We start from the raw sequence: 19,981 nt of genomic DNA, 5'->3' as shown, positions 1-19,981 counted from the left end.
TATGTTATGTTATGTTTTACATGTTACTGTTATTTACAACAAGTTAAATAAAGATTTGTGCAAACTGAGAAAAAAAAAAAAAAAAAAGGTTGTAATATGGCTTTTTTCTGGCTTCCGGAGTGATTTTACCCACGCACCGCCACAGGGGTGAATAATTTGTTAGAAAAGCGCGCATTTCTCTCTTATTGTATGTATGCATAGATATGATCAACAGTGTATTCGGTAGACTATAATTACATAGACACAACATTGTGAAAAGTCACTTTGGAATAAAAATCTTTCTGTCCCTTGACGTATTCATAGGATCACAATTCTGCGCGCGCACACCTCTGGTCACGTCACTCTGGGAAATATTTGAGAGTCTGCGAGAAAAGAGGGAAGAGGTACACAAATGAATGATGCTGAGGAGACACGCAGCATCGGCTTGAAATGGCAGCGACTAGTGTGGACGAAATGGAGAGAACGTTTGGAGAAGCAACAGCTGTGCTGGAATGCGATCAATATGGGTGACCGTTCTGACGATATGGAGCGGGGAGATGACTGTCAAGGATCGGAGTGGTCTGTAGTGGAAAGACATAGGACGAAGAGAGATCACGATACTGAAATCAGTGGTGCGTCTAGTGTAGAAAGCAAAAAGAGGGTCAAGGTAGGAAGCAAGAATAATAATGTGTCGGGGTTGAAAGTTGTGATGGTGTTTGATGAGACCATAGGGCCTCATTTACACCTTATCCGACTAACTGATGTCGTAGAGAAAGAGAGGTGAAGTTAAACTAGCCGGGTTAATTGGAAATGGTAGACTGATAATAGTTTTTGGTAGCCAGGCTCAGCAAGGGAAGATTCTGCAAATGGAAAAGCTTAATGGGAAGAAGATTAAAAGCCATGTCCCTGGTGCTTATACTAGATTGAGGGGAGTCATCACTGGGGTCCCAATATCTATGTCCACAGATGATATTAAAGAAAATGTGAAGGGGGGCAGAGTGATTGAGGCCAAAAGTTTGATCAGTATGAAAGAGGCACAAAGAAGTGAAAGCTTATCAGTGATGCTGAGGTTTGAGAATGTTTTGCTGGGAAAAGTACAGATATTGAATCTATGGAATCCTGTTAGAGAATATGTTCTATAGGCACTGTGGTGTTTTAAATGCTAAAGAATGGGACATGTAGCTGCTCAGTGTAAAGGAAAGAAAATATGTGCCAAGTGTGGAGGGGAACATAATTACAGTGAATGTGGAAGCAATGTGAAGGTTAAGTGCTGTAATTGTGGGGGAGAACACAGTGCAGCATTTGGTGGATGCCAGGTGCATAGAGAGGATTAGTGAAATAGGATCAGTCATGATGTATCATATTTTGAGGCTGTAAGGCATTTGATTTGATTTGATACAGCCAGGGGCGGAAATCCCGGGGGGGGGGCGGGGGGGACGACCCCCCCATCCTGGGAAAAATATGATTTGTCCCCCCCAATATATCACTGAAACATAACTATGTAATTTAAATAATATTAATAATACGCAATGAAAGCAATTGTGCTGATTACAGACACTTAATAGCGCGTTTTTAAGTTTCAAAAGATTGCAACCCCCCCACCCTTTGCCTCACAATGGTTTGATCCACTGCCAGTTCCTAAGCTTGCTAGGTAACAGAGGGGTCGTATCCACTGTCTGAAAGGCACTCAATGAACGTAACTGACGTGAGGTTAATCCAGTCAATCGCGCACACACACTAGCTGAATATGCAGAGCTAGTGCGCAAATATTAACTATTAAGCTAGCTAGTACCTATTCCATTTATGTGGCCTCGTCAAAGATGGAATCTTTGCTATCGTCAATTTATTCCAAGATCAGCATGCAGATGATGTAAGTTAGTGCTTCAAAGTCCCTGTGATAAGGTTAGCGATAAACTGGAGTCCAAACTGAACAGAACTACACTCTCTTCTACCATTGTCTTAAATATATTTAATGGTCTCGTTGCAAAAGCTAAATTGTCGCAAGGGAACTTTTATTTATTTATTTTATTTCACCTTTATTTAACCCGGGTAGCAAAGATTATAGCAAACTCCACTGAAATGGAATTGGTGCTCGCTAGCTTTGCAAATTCAGCTATTGTTGGAAGCCAGCCAATATGAAACAAACTATTAAAATGACAAAAGGTTGCAGCATATGTTGTGTAAATGGTGAACTCATACAGCTGTCAACTCTTGTCATTTTAATCCGTTTCACATTTGCTAGCTACCTTTTAGATCGAAGCCCAAATAGAATGATAAAAGGTAAGATGATAGAAGCCCATCTCCTACTGTAAATAACCTACACACTGTGTGTGTGTGTAGCCAGCCAGCCAGGTAGAAAAATGGCAGAAAAATAAAAGACGGACATCAGAGTATTTTTCAGTACACCAAAACGCAAAGTAAGAACCCTAGTAGCCTAATATCTCAAAGACTAGTTGATAAAATGTTCATAAGAAAGAAATGAAATTCTAATGGAAATGTTTCACAATGATGTCATTAGGCAGAGCAGGCAACAGATGGCACACAGACAGCAGAGTTGGGGACAGATATGCAGGGACAGACTGGCAGAGACAGGGAGTCTCAGGTAAGTTTGTTGAGTCTTTGTTTGGCAACATTATGAAAGGTTCTCAATTTTTTTGACTTGTAAAATAGGAACATAATTGGAAAATGCCATGGATACCCCCACTCTCAACTTAAACTGGTGACTGAACTAAGATTTGTTAAAGGCAATGGTATTGCTGTTGTGATTAGTTGTGTAGTTTTGCGTACCGGTAGTTAGGAGTACGGCAAACACCTTATTTCTTTGGTTCCTCAATATACATTTACCATATTACAATGTAGGCAATGTGTTACAGCACTACTTTTGGTGTCCCCCTCAGGAATTGCTCTTGAGAAAATTTCATATAATTGTCCCCTCCAAAGTTGATATCAGATTTTCGCCCCTGGATACAGCCTGGATTTGAACCAGGGTGTCTGTAGTGACGCCCCAAGCACTGATATGCAGTGCCTTTTACCACTGCGCCACTCAGGAGAGGTGAATTCCAGCTTTCCAACGGTGCAGATTTATTTAGGCTCCCCAGTGCTGGTGGAAAGGCAACAACGTAGAAGTAAGTAGGGATTTCTTTGCTTTAGATGTTTATTTTAACGGTACTACAGAATTGGGCATATCGTGATTGATCGTACATTCCAATACAGTAGGTGGCGGCATGCACTGTTAACGTTTGTTTGCGGACCGCCATGATATCAAAGAAGAAGAAGAAAAAATAAGCGCGCGAGATAGGAACTTGAGAGCGGACTGACGTTAGTGTTGTCAGCAACACAGAAGTGGAGTACCCAGCCCTCCAACAAATAGAGTTTCATGGACGTGGATTTTATACGATAAACACAGATTTGCTCGTGGTATATAGTTTGGGAATCTATGCACGACGTGGTTGACAAAATACACAGTTGTATTTTAGCGGTAAAACAAAGATAAATGTCCTGGTGGTTGCGCGGGTAAGTAATCTGATTCTAACCGTGTTAAGGTTACAGCAGCTGTTGGACAAATATCAACGTCGACTCCACGTCCAATGTTTTCAATAGGACAGGGAACTATGCACCGTTTTATAATGTCTGAGATTACTGGATGTCATTGATTATTTTTGCGCGTTTACGTGATTTGAAAGCGCTTTTGTAACCCTACCAGGGGTGATGTCAGATGTTTTGAACGTTAGCTAGCCAAATGTCAGGAAGCAAATGATTCAAAGGAATTTTCTAGTACATAAATTACCGGAGTAATCGGAAAGATCGAAATGTCCGCCACCAACGTTAGTTAACTGAATCTGGTTGTAGTATCTAGCTATGTAGCTAGTGAATCAAAATGTATGGTGTGACAATTTTAAGCACGCGACACACCCATGCCAGCTACTTTTCAGGGAATAGAATGCATGCATGCATACTAGATTTGGGGGCTGGTCAGTTTCTGTTAGAGAATGCTGATCTCTGCCACACCCTGTTGACTGGTTGCTTGTCTTTTCAGAGAGGATGAGGAGGAGGCTATGTATCAGGACACCGACTCTGATGTGGCTGAACAGAGAGACTGTGGAAAGGTCAAAGTGAAATGGACACAAGAGGAGGTGAGTTCATTTATAGATCAGGGGGACATGGTTGGTTATTTGCAACAAGTGGGGATGAGTTGGCTATTTTGCTCTTCATAAAATGGCTGTCCTTTATTCTCAGGATGACAATCTGAAAGCATTGGTCCAAAACCTGGGACCAAATGACTGGAAACACATAGCCAGTTTTTTACTGGTGAGTTATATCGACAGATTACAGTATACATTCTGTAATATCCAGTTGACAGTGCAAATTATACAATTGAAGTGTTTAAAATAGAAAAGACTCCAATTTGCTGTCTGAAGGGTTGTGTGGTTTCTATTGCATGAAATCATTAACTGTATGGTAACCCTTGTGCACAGAATCGCTCAGAACACCAGTGCCAGCACCGCTGGTTGAAGGTTCTGGATCCAGATCTGGTTAAAGGGCCTTGGACCAAAGAGGAGGACGAGAAGGTAAGTGGTCTGATGGCGACCATTCTACCATCACAGGGTTCACACAAAGTGCTTAAAGTACTTGAGTTTGGCACTCTGAAATTCAACTACTGGAATACCTTGAAAATCTGACATTTTCTCAAATTAAAATAAGAGAACAGAAAATGATCGATGTTAATGAAAAATATTAGAAAAATTTGATTTGTCTTTAATTTTCAGGCAGACTACCCAGTTTTATTTCCTCATGTGTTTCGTGCTCTGGTTGCCAGGCGAGCTCGCTCATTCCACTCACACTGCCACTCAGCCAGGCAGGTACAGGACTGACTGATTAGGCGCCACCAACCGTCACATCGATAGCTAAAATGCCGGGCAAATGTAGATTCCATCCTGCCTTTTGTCCATATGGAGAATTTCTGGGATCTTTTATTTCAGCTCATGAAACATGGGACCAACACTTTACATGCTGTGTTTTATTAATTTGTTTATTTATTTTTATTTCACCTTTATTTAACCAGGTAGGTCAGTTGAGAACATGTTCTCATTTACAACTGCGACCTGGCCAAGATAAAGCAAAGCAGTGTGACACAAACAACAACACAGAGTTACACATGGAATAAACAAACGTACAGTCAATAACACAATAGAAAAAATCTATATATAGTGTGTGCAAATGAGGTAAGATTAGGGAGGTAAGGCAATAAATAGGCCGTAGTGGCAAAGTAATTACAATTTAGCAATTAACACTGCAGTAACACTGAGGTGTGCAGAGCATGAATGTTCAAGTCGAGATACTGGGGTGCAAAGGAGCAAAAAAACAAACAATATGGGGATGAGGTAGTTGGATGGGCTATTTACAGATGGGCTATGTACAGGTGCAATGATCTGTGAGCTGCTCTGACAGTTGATGCTTAATGTTAGTGTGGGAGATATGGGTCTCCAGCTTCAGTGATTTTTGAAATTCGTTCCAGTCATTGGCAGCAGAGAACTAGAAGGAAAGGCGGCCAAAGGAGGAATTGGTTTTGGGGGTGACCAGTGAAATATACCTGCAGTACCTAGCAAAGTCTTATAGATAACCTGGAGCCAGTGGGTTTGGCGATGAGTATGACGCGAGGGCCAGCCAGCGAGAGCATACAGGTCGCAGTGGTGGGTAGTATATGGGGCTTTGGTGACAAAACGGATGGCACTGTGATAGACCATCCAGTTTGTTGAGTAGAGTGTTGGAGGCTATTTTGTAAATGATATCGCCGAAGTCAAGGATCGTTAGGATAGTCAGTTTTACGAGGGTATGTTTGGCAGCATGAGTGAAGGATGCTTTGTTGTGAAATAGGAAGCTGATTCTAGATTTAACTTTCGATTGGAGATGTTTGATGTGAGTCTGGAAGGAGAGTTTACAGTCTAACCAGACACCTAGGTATTTGTAGTTGTCCACATATTCTAAGTCAGAACCGTCCAGAGTAGTGATGCTGGACGGGCGGGAGGGTACTGGTAGCGATCGGTTGAAGAGCATGTATTTAGTTTTACTTACATTTAAGAGCAGTTGGAGGCCACGGACGGAGAGTTGTATGGCATTGAAGCTCGTCTGTAGGTTAGTTAAGTGTCCAAAGAAGGGTCAGAAGTATACAGAATGGTGTCGTCTGCGTAGAGATGGATCAGAGAATCACCAGCAGCAAGAGCGACATTTATGTATACAGAGAAAAGAGTAAGTAGTTGATGAACCAGGTGAGTCATTTGAGAATTACAATTTTTGTTCATTATAGTTTACCCACCTTTTTTTACCACTCCAACATTGGACGCAACCATCCCACATTGTGTAAGGTGCAAAAAATGTGTCGGACTTTGACATTGCGAGCATGGGTAAATCGGCCTTGAAGAGCCACATGAAGGGACAACGCTGAATCCTGTGCTGGCGCCAGTTCTACATTATGTGGCTTTTTCTCTGCAACAAATTCCAGAGCTTTGTTTACCAATCGCCTCATTCACAGGGCGCCTGCAATATTCCGCTTTATCAAGTGGCAATCATGCTCCTGCTATTCCGGTGGCCGTTTTCCTCACACAGCCCACCCGCCCTCCTCCCGATCGGCGACACTAAAGATGCCAGTCGGAAGCTAGTTGCTTTTTCATAGCTATTAAGTAGTAGAAACCCAAATACCCAATAAAAATACAATAGTCATTAAGCTGGAATTGTGTAGTAATGCGAATAGGAAATGTGTGTTCACCAGTAGGCATGTCCCAAAACTGCTCATCAATACTCAAATTACAACATAATCAGTACTGACTTACTGTTCATGTATGTAGTGCAATTATTGAGTAGAACTTGTAAGGTAGTGATGTAAGTAGAGTTCTTTCATGCAGCTGTGTTGATATACTGCCATCTGGTGGCGACAAGAAACAATTGCATAATAGGAACTATTACAAATTGATGGTCCTTAAATAAATACTAGTGCTTGAAAACGTACATGAAAGTCCTTGAATTTGACTTGCCACTGTCTGTACGAACCCTGCAATCTGTTCAGATACTAAGATGGCGCCAGAGAACAAGGCTGACGTTTTACTTATTCCTAACCAATTGTGTTATTTTGTTTGTTTGCGTTGTTTGTAACTTATTTTGTATATAATGTTGCTGCTACTGTCTCTTATGATAAAAAATAACTGCTGGACATCAGAACTGCGATTGCTCACCATGTATTGGCAGAATCCTTTTTTTTCCTTTAACGAGTCCGACGTGAATGATATACTGCTTAACCCGGGAACAGGCCCAGATCCCTGTTATTTGCGTGAGATGGCGGAGAAAAAGGGGCCAGTGGGAGGGCAGCTTTCTGAGAATTCGTAGGCGATCGAATAAACATCGACTACCTTCCATTCTGCTAGCAAAAGTGCAATCTTTGGGAAAATAAAATCGATGATCTATGCGGAAGATTAAACTACCAACAGGACATTAAAAACTGTATCTTAAGCTTCACGGAGTTGTGGCTGAACAACGACATTATCAACATGCAGCTGTCTGGTTATACGCTGTATCGGCAGGATAGAACAGCGGCGTCTGGTAAGACAAGGGGCGGTGGACTATGTATTTTTGTAAATAGCAGCTGGTGCGCAATATCTAAGGAAGTCTCAAGGTTTTACTCGCCTGAGGTAGAGTATCTCATGATACGCTGTAGACCACACTATCTACCTAGAGTCTGTATCTGTATTTTTCGTTGCTCTTTACATACCATCACAGACTGATGCTGGCACTAAGACTGCACTGAATGAGCTCTATTCCGCCATAAGCAAACAGGAAACCTCTCACCCAGAGGCGGCACTCCTAGTTGCTGGGGACTTTAATGCAGGTAAACTTAAATCCGTTTTACAAAATTTCTATCAGCAGAGATGCATACTAAGCTCTTGCTTGCCCTCCATCTGGCAAATCTGACCATAATTCTATCCTCCTGATTTCTGCTTACAAGCAAAAATTAAAGCAGGAAGCACCAGTGACTCGATCAGTAACACAGTGGTCAGATGAAGCAGATGCTAAGCTACAGGACTGTTTTGCTAGCACAGACTGGAATATGTTCTGGGACTTCTCTGATGGCATTGAGGAGGACACCACATCAGTCATTGACTTCATCAATAAGTGCATCGATGACGTTGTCCCCACAGTGACCGCACGCACATACCCCAACCAGAAGCCATGGATTACAGGCAACATCCGCACTGAGCTAAAGGGTAGAGCTGCCGCTTTCAAGGAGCGGGACTCTAACCTGGAAGCTTATAAGAAATCCCGCTATGCCCTCCGAAGAACCATCAAACAGGCAAAGCGCCAATACAGGACTAAGATTGAATCGTAACACACCGGCTCTGACTCTCGTCGGATGTGGCAGGGCTTGCAAACCATTACAGACTACAAAGGGAAGCAGAGCCGAGACCTGCCCAGTGACACTTGCCTACCAGACGAGCTCAACTACTTCTATGACACTGAAAAATGCATGAGAGCACCAGCTGTTCCGGAAGACTGTGCGATCACGCTCTCCGCAGCCGATGTGAGTAAGACCTTTAGACAGGTCAACATTCACAAAGCCGCTGGGCCAGACGGATTACCAGGATGTGTACTACGAGCATGCGCTGACCAACTGGCAAGGGTCTTAACTGACATTTTCAACCTGTCCGAGTCTGTAATTTCAACATGTTTTAAACAGACCACCATAGTGCCTGTGCCCAAAAACACTAAGGTAACCTGCCTAAATGACTACCGACCCGTAGCACTCACGTCTGTAGCCATGAAATGCTTTGAAATGCTGGTATTGGCTCACATCAACACCATTATCCCAGAAACCTTAGACCCACTCCAATTTGCATGCTGCCTTATCAGATCCACAGATGATGCAATCTCTGTTGCACTCCACACTGCCCTTTCCCACCTGGACAAAAGGAACACCTATGTGAGAATGCTATTCATTGACTACAGCTCAACATTCAACACCATAATGCCCTCAAAGCTCATCAATAAGCTAAGGACCCTTGGACTAAACACTTCCCTCTGCAACTGGATCCTGGACTTTCTGACAGGCCGCCCCCAGGTGGTGAGGGTAGGTAACAACACATCCACCATGCTGATCCTCAACACGGGGGCCCCTCAGGGGTGCGTGCTCAGTCTCCTCCTGTACTCCCTGTTCACTCATGACTGCACGACCAGGCACGACTCCAACACCGTCATTAAGTTTGCCGATGACACAACAGTGGTAGGCCTGATCACCAACAACGACAATACAACCTATAGGGAAGGAGGTCAGAGACCTGGCCGTGTGGTGCCAGGACAACAACCTCTCCCTCAATGTGATCAAGACAAAGGAGGTGATTGTGGAATATAGGACGAAGAGGACCGAGCACGCCCCCATTCTCATCAACGGGGCTGCAGTGGAGCAGGTTGAGAGCTTCAAGTTCCTTGGTGTCCACATCACCAACAAACTAACATGGTCCAAGCATACCAAGACAGTTAAGAGGGCACGACAAAACCTATTCCCCTTCAGGAGACTGAAAAGGTTTGGCATGGGTCCTCAGATCCTCAAAAGGTTCAACAGCTGCACCATCGAGAGCATTCTGACTGGTTGCATCACTGCCTTGTATGGCAACTGCTCGGCCTCCGACCGCAAGGCACTACAGAGGGTAGTGCGTACGGCTAAGTACATCACTGGGGCCAAGCTTCCTGTCATCCAGGACCTCTATACCAGGTGGTGTCAGAGGAAGGCCTTAAAAATTGTCAGTCTCCAGCCACCCAAGTCATAGACTGTTCTCTCTGCTAACGCACGGCAAGCGGTACCGGAGCGCCAGGTCTAGGTCCAAGAGGCTTCTAAACAGCTTCTACCCCCAAGCCATTAAGACTCTTGAACATCTAATCAAATGGCCACCCAGACTATTTTCATTGTCCCCCTCCACCCCCTCCTCTTTTACACTGTTGTTATCATCTATGCGTAGTCACTTTAATAACTGTACCTACATGTACTTATTACCTCAACTAACCAGTGCCCCCGCACATTGACTCTGTACCGGCACCCCCCTGTATAAAGTCTTGCTATTGTTATTTTACTGCTGCTCTTTAATTACTTGTTACTTTTATCTCTTATTCTTATATATTTTTTTAACTGCATTGTTGGTTATGGGCTCGTAAGTAAGCATTTTACTGAAGGTCTACACCTGTTGTATTCGGCGCATGTGACTAATAAAATTGGAGTTCTACTAGACTTCTTTGTGACAGCTAAGTTGAGTTTTATCCACAGTCGTCCAGTCAGATCTCAGAATCATGTCTGTTGTACTACAAGAGGGAAATATACCTTCCACTGGCTGCTTTGACTCTTATCTTGTACTGCAGACATGGAGACACATTTCCAGACTAACTTCAACCCTGCATTCCTCTCCACAGGTGATACAGCTGGTGAAAAGGTATGGCAACAAGCAATGGGCCATAGTGGCTAAGCACCTGAAGGGCCGTGTGGGGAAGCAGTGCAGGGAACGCTGGCACAACCACCTCAACCCGGATGTGAAGAAGTCCTCCTGGACAAAAGAGGAAGACCTCGTTATCTACAAGGCCCACTGCATGCTGGGAAACCGCTGGGCTGAGATTGCCAAGCTGCTCCCCGGAAGGTAACTGTCTTGACTGGTACTCCAGCTAAGAGAATCCCTCTACCATGTCTGTGCTGAAATGTCGGGATCACTCAGACTAGCTTATTGGTCTCCACATATTTTGTGATAAAAGCAATTTGAATGGATTAGTGACATTTAGGGACAGCATTTTGTTCCACATCATTAGTTCACCTTCATACTTCACATCTTCATTACTACAACATTATGTTGAAATTTGCCCTTCCAGGACAGATAATGCTGTGAAGAACCGCTGGAACTCAACCATCAAGCGTAGGGTTGAGATGGGCTTCTTTAGTGGGGTGGATCCTACTCTGAAGCATCATCAGGGGGAAGCAGAGGAGGGCATGGCCCACCACAGTAAAGATCAGCAGGTACAGTTGAAGTTGGAAGTTTACATACACTTAGGTTGGAGTCATTAACTTGTTTTTCAACCACTCCACAAATGTATTTTGGCAAGCCGGTTAGGACATCTACTTTGTGCATGACACAAGTAATTTTTCCAACAATTGTTTACAGACAGATTATTTCACTTATAATTCACTGTATCACAATTCCAGTGGGTCTGAAGTTTACATACACTAAGTTGACTGTGCCTTTAAACAGCTTGGAGAATTCCTGAAAATTATGCCATGGCTTTAGAAGCTTCTGATAGGCTAATTGACATAATTTGAGTCAATTGGAGGTGTACCTATGGATGTATTTCAAGGCCTACCTTCAAACTCAGTACCTCCTTGCTTGACATCATGAGGAAATCAAAAGAAATCAGCCAAGACCTCGGAAAAAAATTGTGGACTGCCACAAGTCTGGTTCATCCTTGGGCGCAATTTCCAAATGCCTGAAGGTGCCACGTTTATCTGTACAAACAACAGTACGCAAGTATAAACACCATGGGACCACGCAGCCGTCATACCGCTCAGGAAGGAGACGCGTTCTGTCTCCTAGAGATGAACGTACTTTGGTGCGAAAAGTGCAAATCAATCCCAGATCAATAGCAAGGACATAACCTGAAAGGCCGCTCAGCAAGGAAGAAGCCTCTGCTCCAAAACCACCATAAAAAAGCCAGACTACGGTTTGCAACTGCACATGGGGACAAAGCTTGTACTTTTTGGAGAAATGTCCTCTGGTCTGATGAAACAAAAATAGAACTGTTTGGCCATAATGACCATCGTTATGTTTGGAGGAAAAAGGGGGAGGCTTGCAAGCCGAAGAACACCATCCCAACCGTGAAGCGTGGGGGTGGCAGCATCATGTTGTGGGGGTGCTTCACAAAATAGATGGCATCATGAGGGAGGGAAATTATGTGGATATATTGAAGCAACGTCTCAAGACATCAGTCGGGAAGTTAAAGCTTGGTCTTACAAATGGACAATGACCCCAAGCATACTTCCAAAGTTGTGGCAAAATGGCTTAAGGACAACAAAGTCAAGGTATTGGAGTGGCCATCACAAAGCCCAGACCTCAATCTCATAGAAAATCTGTGAGCCGAACTGAAAAAGCGTGTGCGAGCAAGGAGGCCTACACCACCTCTGTCAGGAGGAATGGGCCAAAATTTACCCAACCTATTGTGGGAAGCTTGTGGAAGGCTACCCAAAACGTTTGACCCAAGTTAAACAATTTAAAGGCAATGCTACCAAATACTAATTGAGTGTATGTAAACTTCTGACCCACTGGGAATGTGATGAAAGAAATAAAAGCTGAAATAAATAATTCGCTCTACTATTATTCTGACATTTCACATTCTTAAAATAAAGTGGTGATCCTAACTGACCTAAGACATGGACTTTTTACTGAGATTAAATGTCAGGAATTGTGAAAAACGGAGTTTAAATGTATTTGGCTAAGGTGTATGTAGTAAACTTCTGATTTCAGCTGTAGGTTCTGCTTGAAATCAGTTTGACAACATTGTGCTATCCTCACTGTAATCCTCATTTGAATGTTGTGCTGTGAAACATGATTTGTTATGTCTCTACAGATGGAATATGATGGTTCTATGGAGAGGGATCCAGACCAAGACACCACACTGCTGGTAAGAATTCAAACACTGGATGCCGGCTACCTTCTATGTGGGGGGGAAAAGCAGATAAACTAGTCTTTTGTGTGATTAAATATATAATGCAGGAGATGCAGAGCGTGTTAAAATATCACCAACCTATACTGTTTTTCAAGGTAGAACACATTGTTCTGGTAACTGTTTGTGTTCATTCATATTCAGTTCATCTGTACTTCTCTCTCTCTCGTACTGATTTTCAAGCTTATGTCGCCCCTACAGGAGAATACCATTACATCTACTGTGAGAGGCGGACCAAGGGAAGCAGGCTCCCACAAGGCTGTCTCTCCTCAACAGTCAAAGACACCCAAAAGTGAGCCAGACACCCCAGGACGTGAACTGAATACCAATAGCTGGGTGGTGGACAGCTCAGGCTTCCTCTCTCCCAATGGGCCAGGCTTAAAGGAGGTGATGGATATGGTGGATGGGGTAAGAGTTCTGGGTGGGTTGTAATACCTCAGTCTTCTTAGTTTCATGACGTTAGTCTTATACTTTGCATAAATCACCAAAGAAGTCACATTTGAACAGATATGTAAAACAAGATGTAGAGTTTGATTAGATTTGGGGCAGACCTAGCTTGGGAAATGATATTTCATTAACTGTTTCTTGCTCTCCACCAGGACCTAGATGGATGGTGCAACATGTCTGTCTTTGATCTGCCCGAGGAGAGCCAGAGCCCAGAGCGGACCCAGTTCCGTCTGGAGGGCAGCGCCCTGCAGGAGCTAAGCAAGGGAAACCGGGGAGAACTGATCCCCATCTCCCCTGGAGGAATCACCCCACCCTCCATACTGACCCGCCGCAGCCGCCGTCGCATCGCTCTATCTCCTGACTCCAACTATTCCAGGACCCCCATGAGCACCCCGGTCAAGATCCTGCCCTTCTCTCCCTCACAGGTAATTGCTCGACCACCATGACCTAACACACAGTGAGATGACTCATTAGTGCCTTTTGCTTTGAACAGAATTATGTGTGTATGTGTACATGTATATCTCTCACACACACACACACACACACACACACACACACACACACACACACACACACACACTACTGTTCAAAAGTTTGGGGTCACTTAGAAATGTCCTTGTTTTTTAAAGAAAAGCACTTTTTTTTTTTGTCCATTTTTAAAATAACATCAAATTGATCAGAAATACACTGTTAATGTTGTAAATGACTATTGTAGCTGGAAACGGCAGATTCTTTTAATAGAATATCTACATAGGTGTACAGAGGCCCATTGTCAGCAACCATCACTCCTGTGTTCCAATGGCACGTTGTGTTAGCTAATCCAAGTTTGTCATTTTAAAAGGCTAATTGATCATTACAAAAACATATTGCAATTATGTTAGCACAGCTGGAAACTGTTTTTCTGATGTTAAAGAAGCAATAAAACTGGCCTTCTTTAGACTAGTTGAGTATCTGGAGCATCAGCATTTGTGGGTTCGATTACAAGCTCAAAATGGACAGAAACAAAGAACTTTCTTCTGAAACTCGTCAGTTTATTCTTATTCTGAGAAATGAAGGCTATTCCATGCGAGAAATTGGCAAGAAACTGAAGATCTCGTACAACTCTGTGTACTACGCCCTTCACAGCACAGCACAAACTGTCTCTAACCAGAATCGAAAGGAGTGGGAGGTACCGGTGCACAACTGAGCAAGAAGACAAGTACATTAGTGTCTAGTTTGAGAAACAGATGCCTCACAAGTCCTCAACTGGCAGCTTCATTAGTACCCACACAAAAAAAGGTCTCAACGTCAACAGTGAAGAGGTGACTCCGGGATGCTGGCCTTCTAGGCAGAGTTGCAAAGAAAAAGCCATATCTCTGTCCAGTGTCTGTTCTTTTTCCCATCTTATTATTTTATTTTTAGTGGCCAGTCTGAGAGAGAGCTTTTTCTTTGTAACTCTGCCTAGAAGGCCAGCATCCCGGAGTCGCCTCTTCACTGTTGACGTTGAGACTGGTGTTGTTGGTCATTGACCTGTTTAAAAACAAATGCTAGTCCTACTAAGCCCAAACCAGATGGGATGGCGTGTCGCTGCAGAATGCTGTGGTAGCCATGCTGGTTAAGTGTGCCTTGAATTCTAAATAAATCACAGACCGTTTCACCAGCAAAGCACCATAACACCAACACCTCCATGCTTTACGGTGGGAAATACACATGCCGAAATCATCCGTTCATCCACACCGCGTCTCACAAAGACACGGTGGTTGGAACCAAAAATCTCACGTCTTTGGACTCCAGACCAAAAGACACATTTCCACCGGTCTAATGTCTACTGCTCGTGTTTCTTGGCCCAAGCAAGTCTCTTCTTATTATTGGTGTTTTTTAGTAGTGGTTTCTTTGCAGCAATTCGACCATGAAGGCCTCAGTTGATGTTGAGATGTGTCTGTTACTTGAATTCTGTGAAGCATTTATTTGGGCTGCAATTTCTGAGACTGGTAACTCTAATCCTCTGCAGCAGAAGTAACTCTGGGTCTTCCATTCCTGTGGTGGTCCTCATGAGTCAGTTTCATCGTAGCGCTTGATGGTTTTTGCGACTGCACTTGAGGAGACTTTCAAAGTTCTTGAAATGTTATGGATTGACTGACCTTCATGTCTTAAAGTAATGATGGACTGTCGTTTCTCTTTGCTTATTTGAACTGTTCTTGCCATAATATGGACTTGGTCTTTCATCAAATAGGGCTATCTTCCGAATACACCCCTACCTTGTCATAACACAACTGATTGGCTCAAACGCATTAGGAAGGAAATAAATTTCACAAATTTAAGAAGGCACATCTGTTAATTGAAATGCATTCCAGGTTGACTACCTCATGAAGCTGGTTGAGATAATGCCAAGATTGTGCAAAGCTGTCATCAAGGCAAAGTGTGGCTTTTTGAAGAATTTTTGATGTGTTTAAGACTTTTGGTTACTACATGATTCCATATGTGTTACTTCATAGTTTTGATGTCTTCACTATTATTCTACAATGTAAAAATAAAGAAAATCTCTTGAATGAGTAGGTGTTCTAACACTTTTGACCGGCAGTATACATTACCTGTCAAAAGTTAATACACACCTACTCATTTGTGATTTTCTTTACTTTTACTTTTTTCTACATTGTAGAATAATAGTAACGGCATCAACACTATGAAATAACACATATGGAATCATGTAGTAACCAAAAAAGTGTTAAACAAATCAAAATATATTATATATTCTTCTAAGTAGCCACCCTTTGTCTTGATGACAGCTTTGCCCACTCTTGACACTTTTTTTGTTACTACATGATTCCATGTGTTATTTCATATTTCTGACGTCTTCACTATTATTCTACAATGTAGAACATAGTAAAAATAAAGAAAAACCTTTGAGTGAGTAGGTGTGTCAACTTTTGACTGATAGTGTATATTTTCCTTTATTTTGCCCTAACTCTACCACTCCCCCTAATTGGCGTAAACTAATTTGGCAACAACACTTAGGCTTCTACTTCCAGTTTATACCTGCTACATACATTTTACGTACACCGTATATTTTACATTAGTTATCCATCTATCTCTGAAGACCATCCAATTTGCCATATTTTTCAACTGTCACGAATGATGTTGCCAAAAACACATTCGACCAATTTGTTATATCCCTCACGTTAAATGCCATATTTTTATTTATATGGTTTGATTGCAAATGGATGTTGGGGGTCACGTTACTTTGAATATGTTTCCAGTTCCTCAACATGTGGACCAAACAGGACAGCTTTGAACTGGAGAATCCATCCCTCACCTCTACCCCAGTCTGTAGTCAGAAGTCCGCGGGTACCACACCACTACACCGCGACAAGACTCCACTCACACTGAAGGAAAACTCTGTGTTTGCATCCAAGCTGTACTCAAACTCAGTGTATGTAATAAGTCATTATTGACACACACATTTCTTGTATGTAATAAGTGATTATTAGGATGCAATATGATGACTCTCTTGTGGCAAAATGTTATTTCATTTTTAATTTTCATAAAGATTCATCACACCCAACCACAAGTCAAATCTTGACACCACCCCGCGGACTCCAACTCCATTCAAAAATGCCATGGAGAAGTATGGTCCTTTGCGGCCTCTGGTGAGTCCCTCATTCGCTACAGATGTCAACGAAAGCAACTTAATTGTCTGTGTGGATAATTTATTCAATATTCCACTGAAAAAACATTTTCTTTCTTTATGTCTTAGCCTCAGACTCCGAACGAGGAGGACTTGAAAGAGGTCCTCTTGAAAGAGACTGGGATTGAGCTGATCGTGACGGATGATAGTCCACTTGAGCAAAGACGCAAGCAGGTGGTGAGTGTGATGAAAGATGGCAGGAGGAAGTTTACACCTAAGAAGAACCATCATTTACTTCAACCAATGCTGCTTCTCAGTTTTATGGAATGGTCTGAATATGTGGTCCATTCCTTTTGGTTCCAGCATCGACCTACAATGAAGAAAGTGCGTAAATCTCTGGCCTTGGATGTCATGGACTGCAAAGAGACGGTCACCTCCAGGCATCATTCCATTAAGTTTGGGCTCCAACCCTGTCCTAAGGTACATTCATTAGACATGGATGAAATGCTTATGCTGTTATTTTTTATAGTGTTTTCATTGATTTTGGATTTTGCCTTGTCTTTGTTACAGGCTGAGACGTCTCTCAACTCCTCATCCTTTTGCATGAAGGGGGAATATAAAGAGGAGAATGTTCTGGATCAGGGCTTCTGTTTAGGACCCAGGGAGAGTTGTGCATATTCCAACCCAGTGCCACCAACCCCTGTAAGTATCATAATATTATATGTCTTGTCATATTTTATAATATGTATTTCCCTCGTTTGTTTGTATCTGAAGTTATTGATATGCTTTCTTGTGTCCTTAGATGTCCCAGGCATGGGAAGCAGTGGTATGTGGACGGACTAAGGACCAACTTATAATGACAGAGAAAGCTAGATGTTATCTCCGCTCACTAAAATCCCACGCTCCCAACCGGGCCCGCATCCTGTCCTGAGCCCTCCCTCACTACCGAGTTCTCACTTATGCCGTGTTCACATGCTGTCAGAGTTGGGGAAATTCCTATTTGTGTCTGGGAAGTTTCACTTAAACAACCCTCTATGCCAGCAGCATACCACCCTGCATCCCACTGCTGGCTTGTATCTGAAGCTAAGCAGGGTTGGTCCTGGATGGGAGACCAGATGCTGCTGGAAGTGGTGTTGGACGGCCAGTAGGAGGAACCCTTTCCTCTGGTCTAAAATAAAATATCCCAATGCCCCAGGGCAGAGACCTGGGGAAGTTGCCCTGTGTAGGGTGCCGTCTTTCGGATGGGACGTTAAAAGGGTGTCCTGACTGTCAGTGGTCGCTAAAGATCCAATGGCACTTATCATAAGAGTAGGGGTGTTAACCCCGGGGTCCTGGCTAAATTCCCAATCTGGCCCTCATACCATTACAGTCACCTAATCACCCCTAGTTTAAAATTGGCTCATTCATCTCCCCTGTAACTATTCCCCAGGTCGTTGCTGTGAATGAGAATGTGTTCTCAGTCGACTTACCTGGTGGAATAAGGGTTAAATAAATAGTTGGATTACAAGTGAGAAAATGTTGTTGCAGCGTTGTGATGTTTCACCAGTGTTCTTTTACCTTTTCAAACAAAAGATGACATCAGTTTTTGACAACTACCAACCTTATCAATATGGAGAATGTAGCTAGTTTGACGATATTGTCAATGTTAAGCAAGCTAGCTGTTTATTATTAGCAAAGTAGCTAGTTTATCAAGCTTTGGTTGAAGAATTGTTCTGACCAAAAAGTTCATGAATGAAACAAAGTCGTATTTCCGTCATCACAACTAAGAAATAGGAAGTTCTGACGAGGACGTGAATGTGGCATAACTCTGCTGTGCAGACATCTTCATTGTGTTAAACGTGTTTAATGTGACTATTCAAAACTTATTGTGTTGGTATTCTTTCATAGCAAGGTTATGTTTGTTATAGGTTTCTAAAAGGTTTTGTAAATGTTTTTTTGATGCAGTGCTATGTTGAGCAAGCTCAACTGAACTGAAGTAGTGGATACTTGAAAAAATGTTTATTGTAGGGCAACTTTGTTATTTCAAGTTTTTCCAAATGTAATGCTGTTTGAATCTACACACACCATTTCCTAGTAAGTTTTACCACAGTCCATCAACAATTGAATAATCCATACTTGCATCACGTTTGTCATACTCAAAAGTAATGTAAAGGTCTATCATAATGTTTTCATTTTGATATCTCAAGTATACATGTCATTTTGCACTGACATCAATCAGTATTGAGTTTCGGTTGTAACTGTCCCGTGCATTTGATTACTTGATCAATCAGTAATGAATGGAAACAAGTTGACACAAGTGAACAGAGAGTTGTTGAGGGGTTGCTAAAATGTTTGTTTCCTATAATCTATTTTTACGTTATGTAGTCTACTAGCCAATCTAAGGTTTATTATAGGCCACTATTTTATTAAGAATAGAAGAATGTGATGTGAATATGAATCACTAGAAGAATCGTCATACACTCAGGTTGCCCTATTCCCATGTCCAGAATTGTATAGATTTGATAAGATTATGGTGCTTTGAATTACACAATGTTTCTGCTGAAAACAGATAATTGTATGCTTGCAGATAACAAGATGTATGAGTAAATCATCTGCTGACTAATGTAAAAATATATATAATTTTATCAACAATTTGTAAAATTGTTCTTGCATTTAAACAATGTGTGATTGAACAAGTAATAAATCTATGATGCCATCTTAGAAGTTGCCTTTTATTGACCTAGTAGGTTGGTGAACTATTGATTTTCTGATAAATCATAGATTGGGCCAGATTAGTATTTTGAGAGACTGGTTTGTTTCTTGTTGAGGACCAATGAAAAACGGACACAATGCCCCTTTTTGTTTTGAGGGGCGGCCACGGGAGCCCGGTAACGTTTGAACGGCACTGAAACAAAATTTGAATGTAAATGTACAATATTTGCGGATATTATACGAGATTATTTTATTTTATATTTCAAAACGCAAATTATTCTCGCCCAAATGTCAGATGGTCCAACAAAACTCTGGTTCTGATATCTGAACAAGTTCATTCATTTGCAGGAGTTGGTTGTAACCAATTACACGAATAGGGGTAACGACTGTTAGATTGAGCATGGAATAAAACAAAGCATCTGAGGATATGCGATTTAAACATTTTATTTTATTGTAGTGTAGTTGGACACAATACGTTATGTGAAAGGTACGTGTCTAATAATAATACATACCAAGTCTGAAAATGCA

At 42.2% G+C, this 19,981-nt stretch overlaps 1 protein-coding gene across 4 annotated transcripts; it reads left to right on the top strand.

The window, feature by feature from the left end:
• Positions 1-349: 349 nt before the first annotated feature.
• Positions 350-19,462, top strand: LOC115150893 (myb-related protein B). Of its 4 annotated transcripts, none has more exons than XM_029694696.1 (15): positions 350-506; positions 4,016-4,112; positions 4,216-4,287; positions 4,455-4,547; positions 10,423-10,643; positions 10,870-11,014; positions 12,616-12,669; positions 12,913-13,119; positions 13,311-13,583; positions 16,395-16,567; positions 16,685-16,784; positions 16,892-16,999; positions 17,126-17,242; positions 17,333-17,464; positions 17,565-19,462. In XM_029694696.1, the coding sequence occupies exons 1-15, from the start codon at positions 430-432 to the stop codon at positions 17,691-17,693; spliced, it is 1,998 nt and encodes a 665-aa protein (XP_029550556.1). In that variant the 5' UTR covers positions 350-429; the 3' UTR covers positions 17,694-19,462. The 4 variants fall into 4 exon arrangements, with proteins under 4 accessions (XP_029550556.1, XP_029550558.1, XP_029550559.1 ...); XM_029694698.1 differs by having other exon boundaries at positions 351-646; XM_029694699.1 differs by lacking the exon at positions 350-506 and adding an exon at positions 2,957-3,104.
• The last annotated feature ends 519 nt before the right edge of the window (positions 19,463-19,981 follow it).

This window comes from Salmo trutta, chromosome 16 (genome assembly GCF_901001165.1).
Source record: "Salmo trutta chromosome 16, fSalTru1.1, whole genome shotgun sequence".
Lineage (NCBI taxonomy): Eukaryota > Metazoa > Chordata > Actinopteri > Salmoniformes > Salmonidae > Salmo > Salmo trutta.
This window is presented reverse-complemented; position numbering and strand designations above follow the sequence as displayed.